General features: G+C 29.4%; 1 protein-coding gene across 1 annotated transcript; it reads right to left on the bottom strand.

Annotated features, from left to right (window-relative positions):
* Window positions 1-6269: 6269 nt before the first annotated feature.
* Window positions 6270-6872, bottom strand: LOC108729451 (uncharacterized). Its single transcript, XM_018458582.1, has 3 exons — window positions 6644-6872; window positions 6425-6572; window positions 6270-6350 (listed from the first exon to the last, which is right to left on the bottom strand). Exons 1-3 carry the CDS (start codon window positions 6866-6868, stop codon window positions 6340-6342), a joined length of 384 nt encoding a protein of 127 aa, XP_018314084.1. The 5' UTR covers window positions 6869-6872; the 3' UTR covers window positions 6270-6339.
* Between the last annotated feature and the right edge of the window lie 3197 nt (window positions 6873-10069).

Below are 10069 nucleotides of genomic sequence, written 5' to 3'. Positions count from 1 at the left end.
TGTACTGCCACTTCTGTTATTATATGAATAACTATTATAGGAATAGATTAAAGTGAATATTTTATAATTCGGTCCGCCATATTGGATCCGCCATTTTGAATTTTGAAAATGTAAGGTCAGATTCGTAATCAGCAATCTCAAAAACCCCCGAGTGACACGTTTCTTTCGATTAAAGTGAGTATTTTATAATTCGGTCCGCCATATTGGATCCGCCATTTTGAATTTTGAAAATGTAAGGTCAGATTCGTAATCAGCGGCCCCAAAAACCCCCGAGTGACAAATTTCAGCTAAATTCAATGTAAAGAAAAATGTATGCTTCAAAAGGTTAAATAACCTAACTTACAATCTGCCTACATGAAAGTGTCATCTTACCATACACGACATTCGTCATCTTACCCATAGTTACTGTATATTTTTATTTAATTAATAAAACCATTGTAATACGAAAAATAAAAAAAATATTAATATGTTATTGCATTCCCTTTTAGTTATACAATATTGCAATTTTATTTAAAAAATGAAAGTATTTACTATAATTATGTCATTCTTTATATACAGGGCTGGACATGTATTTAAAATACTTTTATTTGAAAAACAGTATTGGTAAGACAAATATATTTTATATTTTGTGTTTGTTCAGAGTACACGAAAATATTTTGTATTTTGTATTTCATGGAAGCATATAAAAGTGTTTTGTATTTTGTATTTCAATATTAATAACAAAAGATTGAAAGTATTTTGTATTTTGTATTTCAAATACTAACATTGACAATAAACTTTATTATTTCAATTATAAAGTACAAAAATCTTTCAACCTTTCGATTTTAAATACAAAAATACGTGATACTTTTATGTGATCCACTGTAATAAAAAATACAAAATACGCTTGTATTGTAAATAGTGTGTTTTAAATAAAAGTATTTCAAATACATGTCTAGCCCTGCTTATCGTATACAAATACTGCAAAATTACAAGTGAATGCATCCAAAACACATTTCTTAATGTATTATCTATTTTTGTAATCGGATTGAATTCAAACTATTGTATAAAAGATTGTGTATTATTACCTAGAACCTTTAATGAGTTAAGCATCTGCTTTTCATGTATTATTATCTTTAAAAAATTAACAATTCATTATCTTACCTACTTCGTCATCTTATGATAATGAAGTCCCCTTTCTCCTATATTCTTTTCATAATAGTAGACTATTTAAGCCTAATGTATATGTATGTGTATATATATATATATATACACGTACATATAGTACACGTGAAATTTTAATATTGCGTACAATAAACATAGGAAGTATCTGCATAAATATCTCAGCACAAATAACTTCTAACATATTTCTAATGAGTGTATATTCAAACATCATACTCATATGGAACGCCGTTTTGCCATTTATTAATAATGTAATAATCTCAAAAGTAGAAATTATGATCACATCCTGTGGAAAAGATTTTCTTCAATCAGTTATTTCTTACTTAAGATTGTATTTATATGATTTTAGAAATGATAACATTTACCTTTACAAAATATCCTATTTAATGCATTTTGTGTGGTACAGTCAAAAATGTTTTAGCGCAATTTGTTCAAAATTTAACGTTAAAAATTTTTTTACAATATCAATAATAATGCACTTAATCAATATCTCTTTCAAGGTATATGTTATTGCGAGAAGTGGACATAATCATATTAATTCATGGCTTTCTATAAAAAAAATTTATTTTTTACAATCATCAGAGTGTTGTAAAAATTCATTATTTTTCACAATTGTCATTTAATTGTAATAATCTGTTTTATGAAACGTCATTTTTTTTAACGTTATCGCTATAATGAAAAAATTATTGATTTTATGCAATTGTCGATTTTATGCAATTGTCTATTTTATGCAATAGTCGTGTATTGCTGAAAATGTGGTACACCTGTGTCGCAATAAATAAATTCCCTAGTCATCTTGGTTACACTTATAGCGTTTTCGGCCTAATGGTGACACGCTGTACCAATAGGAGAGCTTGGTGAAAGTGGCCCCTAGTCTAGTTGGCTACACTGTCTATAATACAGAAGGCGGGATTTTTATTCATAACCTTCTTTGCACCATACACATTTCATTTGCACAGTTTACTTATATTAATTTGTTTAGTAGAAATGAATAGAAATTTAAACAACGTTCTTTCCGTTGTTGAGAGAAGAATTTTAGAATCTATCAGATTAATTGAAAATGAAGAATTTCTCGTAGTTACACAAATAATTTTTGAAAGTATAGTAAAAGGAATTTGCTAAGGATTCGTAACGTGATTAGCAATGATACATTCAATACTCTAAACAATAGTTGTGATAGAATAAAACAAATATGTGATGATAATCTTAAACAAAATATTATCAATAGTAACAATAGATCTTATGTTACACCGAGATTAAATAATTTAGGTAAGGTTAGTATGTAGGAAAGTAAAAGAATATATAGCATTCTTATATAAACTTGTTTTCTAGGTAGAGGAAGATCCAAATGTCACATAACAAGAGAACAGTTAGAATTTCTAATACAAGAAAATTATACTGCAAAAGAAATGGCGAAACATTTTGGTTGTTCTACAAAATTAGTGTATTCAAAATATTATTCATTTGGCATTAAAATACGGAATAAGTATTACAATGGTAATGATACAGAATTGTATCGAGAAATCTCCGATTTACATGCTCAATATCTTAATAGTGGGAGTAATGTATGTTTGTGTTTTCAACTTCTCACTTTAAAATGAATTAATTTTATAATAGTATTTTATTATTTTGAATAGATGATAACAGCTTATTTGAAAGCTAAAGGAAAAACAGTCCAAAGGCAAAAAGTTAGAAGAATATTATCCGAAGTTGACTCTATTGGTACTGCTCGCAGATGGAATAATGCTATACATCGTAGAACATATACAGTGCCAACACCCAATTCTTTATGACATATTGATGCAAACCTAAAATTGATTCGGTATAAAGAAAATTTAAAGCATTTTGTATTAATAACTTAGGACATTTTCCAACAAGAAATACATTGTAACACAGTTTAACAGTGAATCCATCTTCGTTGTTTATCAATGAAGTAAAGATGAAATGATTCACTGTGTTAAGGCCATCACACGTACAAAAATTTTAGTAGTAATCGTAAGATCTTAAGCAAATCTCGACCAATCACAATTAAAATTACGATCTCACATTTAAAAACGCTAGATCGTGATTGGCCGATTTACTTACGGCCTTACAATTACGACTAAGGGTGTGTTCCCATTTGTTGATTTCCAGTATAGTATCCAGTAACCGCCATGTTGTATTACTGGGAAAGCGTTTTCTTTCTCTAGTAAAAAGATCCAGTAAAATCATAACCTAAATTCGTACGTGCTTCAGAGAACTCGCGTTTTCTCGGGTTTATATATTTGTGAATTTTGCGATTAAACAGAGAGGTATGAGGTCTGTTCGCGTTGCATGAAATCCCCAAATATTTTTGCACTTAAAATGAGATAGATATATATTTGGCCTTGAAAAGAGAAAAAGCGAAGATGCCGAGTGTCAAAAGTGCAAGCAACGCGAATAGACCTATTGTGTTTTTATATTTGTTTCAGTTTTGTTATATTGTTTAATTAGTTGATGTTGTTATTAATCATTTTCATTGTTAGTGGCTGATTTCTTGTAAATTGTGTAAATTCATGTTTGTTAATCATTTTTAAAATTTTTCAAAAACTCATACATGCGGGTAAATTATTTGATGCAAACAATTTTTTTATAATATTTTTATATTATTATTAAACAACTGAAAGTGTGTGTGTATAACGATATTCTTTCATTTTAGTGGCACATTTGCACGCGAGAATGTCATAACCCTTTTTCTTCATTCCTTCAGCTACCAGTTGACACATCTTTCGTAGGCATTTTGCCACTGCTCATGTTTGCATATTCTTGGCGATATAAATTTATTAAAAGCAATATTTGCTCATGTGTCCAAATCATTCCTCTACCACTAACAAAGACCTGCGATGATTCTATAAAAACACATAAACTTCATTAATGCAAAATAAATTCTTAATTAAACTGTTCATTAAGTAACTGATATTTACTTTAATTTCAATCGATACACATCATATATTTTAAAATTTTCTCATATATTCATCATAAATGGAAACTATTGAATATGATTAATATTGATAAAAAATTAATTAAATTTATACCTGCATTAACAACATCATGAATGGCTTCATGTACTAGTAAAACTTCGAAGTGAGGATTGTTTTTATTGCTATTTTCTGTACGTGCATTATGAATCAATCTATTAAAAATGCGTTGAGCAAATACCATATCTATAAAATTGTATAAATTTTATTTTTCAATATAAACTATGAACATTTTTGGATTACATTACAATATTTGAGACATGCAGACAAGAATTTAAAATAATTTTCGGTGTACGCTATCTCTGTATATATACTTGAATGGAAAGATAAAATTACAAAAAAAAGTTACCTATTGATACCCGTTGAGCATCCTCCGGGGATAAATAACATTCATATAATTTATTTGTGTCTGCATAAAAAAACTGAAATTTTTTTGGATGTACTTGGTTCGTCACTTGTCTGAGATGTCGCTGCCATTTTCTTCTTGTTCGTAATATAAATATAGTGATAATATATTAAATAATATACAAAATGATGTCAAATGATGTTTAATTATTTTACTTATTCATTTATTTATTACAATTTATACGAATGTTTATTGCTCTTTAGACAATATTTGAAGAAAGAAGAGAAAAAGGAATATAATAAAAAAATAGAACATGTCATTAGAAAACAAAAAATTATAAATATATGAATATTAAATAATAGAAAAATAATAAATTATACTAACAACAATAATAAAGAATAATAATAGATAAAAATAACCAACAAAAAATTTTTCATAATTTACAAGAAATCAGCCATTAACAATGAAAACGATTAATAACAACATCAAGTAATTAAACAATACAACAAAACTGAAACAAATATAAAAACACAATACCTCTCTGTTTAATTCCAAAATTCACAAATATATAAACCCGAGAAAACGCGGGTTCTCTGAAGCACGTACGAATTTAGGTTATGATTTTATTGGATCTTTTTACTAGAGAAAGAAAACGCTTTCCCAGTAATACAACATGGCGGTTACTGGATACTATACTGGAAATCAGCAAATAGGAACACATCCTATATCTTTTATACGTGTGATAGCCTTTACATGTGTCTTTCTGTGTTTCCTGCAAAAACATCCATAATTTTTTAATTAAAATCTTATTCCTTTCTTAGATGGCGTTTTGCTATTCATGGATGTAAAGTCACTAGATTAACAAAGTATCGTGAACTGCCGCCATTTTGGCTCCATTGCGACACGCTTACGATGCTGCGATGCGACTAATCAGACAGAACCAGCTTATTGTAGACCCCACATTATAGTATTGGGTCTGAGCACAGCAATAGGGTCTTATTTGTAAAAATTGAAATGTGTAAAAAATTATAATTAATTACTTTATACGCTTTTTATTAACTTAAAAGTAATTTAAAGTGATATTAATAATAGGATTTTTTATTAAAAACGATTAAAAGTGCTTAAAAAATGAGTGGGGAGTGAACGCAATATGATTGGCCGTGACGTCACGATTCAGCAGAGCCCGGTAAGTTTAAACGTTGTAAATACATACTTCATGTAAATGACACATACATAAGATATATAAACAAAACAAATGTGATATTTAACGGATCATGCGAATTACTAAGGGTGCGTTCCGTTTCTTGCATGATGCGCATAATGCATCTTTTATCCTTGTTATTCACCGAATGTTAAACAAGGATAAATGATGCATTATGCACATCATGCAAGAAACGGAACGCACCCTAAGTAATCAGTTACAACATGGCGAGAAATATTACAGGTTTTGTTAAAGCTCAATCGGATAATTTACCAAAATTAAACGTTTTAATGGTTGCTGACTTTTTTAGTGAAAATGAATTTTTTAACGTGGCAGAGACAAGAGGTGTTAAAGCTAAAAGGTGTTTACACACTTTACATACATTCAATATATATAAAAGTTTAATATAGTTCCACAATCAATATCTGTATTTTACAGGGCTGAAGATAAAGATTATGGTGATGCAGCTGTGGGATACGTTGAAGTAAAACGTGAAGGTAATTTCTGCCAAGTCCGAGGGAAAATATGTCCTGAACATAGAGTAAATAATAAACCTTACTCTGTATCGATGCTTGTTAACGAAGAGATAGACAAGGTCGAATATGTTCGATGCGAAGACTGTGCAGCTGTAAGTATTACTGACGATCTGTAAGTATTACATTATTTATTATATTCACATATAATGTAATTCGATAATATTAATTTTTATTTGAATGATACCAATATTAATAACATTAATGTTGCTTGCATCTGATGTTTCTCGATGAGGCTGGCAAGCAAATTTTGTCGGCATAACTCCATTCTTTAAGCGAATGAGTACGTTTGGAATGAACCTGACTTGCATGTAATTTTCAACATCCTCCTCTAACTGCAAACATAAAATCAATTTATTTTGAATTATTTAGGATTAATTTATTATATTTTAGGTATATGACTTACATTGAAATGGTGTTCACAACAAAACAAACTACTAGTCAGCGATATAGTTGAAGCATCAGTTCGGCCTGAGATTTCGAACCATTTTCTTCGAATCTCTCCTTTTGGCACTGACAGGAAAATTGTTGATGGAGAACAGATATTGTTTTGAGTGCATGAAGGCACAAAACACCACTTGTAATTTCTTTTTTTCTCTGCCATTACTCGTTTCTGCAAATTTTCTGCCATTTCACATCGGTTTATGTAAATTTTAAATCAACTGTCAACAACAGCTGTCACCGACCTAACCTAACTTATTTTAATAAAATAGTGAATATTTAGTCATAAAAAAATTATATTTATAGATTTAAATTATCTGCATTGTTCATAAGATCCATTTATCAATATTAGCAATACTCATTTACGGCCAAAAAATTATTAAAAATTATTAAAAAACAGAGGAGCGAAAAGAAAGTGTGATTGGCTTATAGCGTGTGACGTCACGATTCAGCAGGATATGGCGCGAATAAATGAGCGTTCAAAACATACGTGATTTTTAACTTATTAAAAAAAATTATTGATTGATTTTTAGTAACTTTTGTTATTGTAACTTTTGTTTTTACGGGTAGAAGCATTGTTTTAGATAAAAAGAAAATATTCGAGGAAGACCCTATTCTCAATACAGCAACCGGGCATTTTCGACGTTTTCTAACCAGTTCATCTACACAATGTCACAAACGCATATAGGTTATAACATCCACGCCATTTTGGCTCCAAAGATACGTCACTTCCGTTTTTCTCATCACGGTACTTTGTTAATCTAATGACTTTACATGGATGTATAGATGGATATTCACGATTAATTATATATTTAAAGTGTACTACTTCAATGACAGCCAGCACAGTTATTCCATTTTTCGCTACTGCCGTAGTACAATATGGCTTACCATCCAGAGTGAGATCAGATTTTGGATATGAAAACCTATTTGTTGCAATGGTTATGAATGCCATTCGTGGACTAAACAGAGGAAGTCATTTAACGGGTCGTTCAGTGCATAATCAACGTACAGAGAGGTTATGGGTAGACGTATTTAAAGAAGTAGTCGACTTTTTTCATAACGAATTTACTGCATTGGAAGAAGATAGATTATTAGATATTAATAATGAAAAACATATGTTTGCGTTACAACAAGTTTATTTGACATTATTAAAAATTACGATAGTCAAAAGATAAAAGAAGTTACCATTTTTTGGTAACATTACGTGCGTGACGGTAATGCCGTCGATCTAGCAAACCGATCGGCGGCATCGACCAAACTGATCAAGTAGTGGCGCTGTGTGCTTCCTTCCTGGAAGGAGAAAGAAGGCCCGACCATTTTGTTGGCGTGTGCGTCGTGGTGGTGCTGTTTTTCAGCCATCTTATCCTGTTATCGCTTCTTTAGATAAAGCTAAAAACGGAAGAGGAATTTTTTGATATCCTAGCAGTGCCTCTAGAAGAACATTACTCAACACGTGGGTGAGGGGCTGATAGCCCAATTGAGGCTGTAAGCCTAACTTGAAGCAGTTAAACACCGGTGTTGAATTGAAGGATGCCAACTAGAAACTTAATGATTAAGCTCGCACTAAAAAGAAAAGGAGCTTTAATTCGAAAGATTGCATGCGATTTTATGGCTTACCAGGTAACTCGTACAAGTAAACCTCTTTTTAAACGACTAGCAGTTCGATTTATTTTGTTGATATGTAAACGGCTAGCAGTCCGTTTTGGTTATATTTATGATATCGGCTAGAAGTCCGTTTTATCATGCTTGGATCATAAAAGGTCTCCTTTGATTGATATTATTAAGATATTATTTCCATTATATTACAAAATAATAATTAACCAATAGAATTACCTCAGGCGTTTCTGCGATTGTGCTGCTTACTAATGGGAATTATCCGTTCACTTTTGTTACCTGATTAAAAGTTTCATTTATATATAGTTCATGTCTTTTTAACCTTAAAATTAATTAGTTAAGTTAAGTACGAATTATTAAAATAAATAGTAGCTTATATTTCGACGTGTTCCGTGTTTTTATTATATTTGTGTCATTTATATATTATAACGTTGTCATTAAAAAAAAAGAAAAATAAGAATCAGCGTAAAAACAGACATATATAAATAAAAATTAGATAATTTTACACAAGCGTGGAATTTCCATAAATTAAGAACAGAACGAAATAGAACTTCTAGACAACTTTGGTTGTCTGGCATGCTAAAAAATGCCAATAGTGAACATACCGCTGTCCGTGAAATTTTTCAGGACCAATTTCATTTATACAATAGAATTATTGATACTTTTGGCATAGACAACTTAGACATTGCGATTATTGCTCATCATGAAGAGAGAAATTCCAACTTAACTGTTCAATTAGAACTCAGCGAAGATCAAATGAATTATATAGTCAATGTGTTACATGATACTTCTATAGATTATAAATCAAAATATTTGCAAATAGTAACATATTTTAATACTATAAATGAAATAAATGCTTAAATAAAAAAATTATTAAGTATTTCTTTCCAGTTATATAAGTTTATTAGTAACAAAATTAATTTTCTTTTATTACAAATATAGTTATAATATAAACATAAGATGTATGTAAACGTAAGATGTACGAGAAATCATAATATAAACTTAACATAAACTAAATACAAATTTTGAAAAATCTTCTTGAGCCTATAAAACTATAACCTATAAAAATATTTTATAGGTATAAATTTTAAGAAATAAACTGTCGAGTTTGAATATTATTCAATTCTTTTGAAATAACTTTTAGAACAGTTGTGCAAATTTCAGTTTGATTAGCAACCTATTATTTTAATCTAAATAGAAAACCAGTTTTGAATGAGATTCAACTCTTCTTATTAGTAACTTATAACTTTATCTGAATTAGCAACTTGTCCCAAACAGAAAATTCACTTCAAAGTTAGTTAAGCTTATAAAAATGATTTTGCAAAATAATGGGATTTCATCTTTAAATATAACTATATATATATTTATTTGAACCAAAATGAAAAATGATTTATTTAAACAGAAATGAATAAAAATTTGAATCCGAAGTCCACATAATTAGAGAATAGAATTTTTTATACAAGAAAATTATACTGTGAAAGATTTTTCCATAAACAAAAAATGTTATTCATTCGACATTAAAACACGAAATAAGTATTACAACAGAAATGATGCCGAATTGTATTGGAAGATTACAGATTTATATGCTCAATATTTTAACAAAACTAACGCGCGCACACACACGCACGCACACACAAAATATATTCTCATAATTATGAAAATAATTATAATAATAAGCAAATTCTGTTAAAGCAATAATATACTTTCTAATATTAATGTTTTGTTTTAACAAAATACAACAGAATTTTTCGTAATATCTGGAGACACGGTAGTGTCT

Source organism: Mycetomoellerius zeteki, unplaced genomic scaffold, assembly GCF_001594055.1.
Source record: "Mycetomoellerius zeteki isolate Tzet28-1 unplaced genomic scaffold, Tzet1.0 scaffold1161, whole genome shotgun sequence".
In the NCBI taxonomy this organism is placed as follows: Eukaryota; Metazoa; Arthropoda; class Insecta; order Hymenoptera; family Formicidae; genus Mycetomoellerius; species Mycetomoellerius zeteki.
This window is presented reverse-complemented; position numbering and strand designations above follow the sequence as displayed.

What these genes read in the sequence shown, in the direction of transcription:
- LOC108729451 (XM_018458582.1), bottom strand. Translation starts at nt 6,868, where the DNA reads ATGGCAGAAAATTTGCAGAAACGAGTAATGGCAGAGAAAAAAAGAAAT. An exon ending in GTTGTGAACACCATTTCAAT is followed by an intron (nt 6,573 to 6,643) that starts GTAAGTCATATA and finishes TTATGTTTGCAG; the next exon opens with TTAGAGGAGGATGTTGAAAA.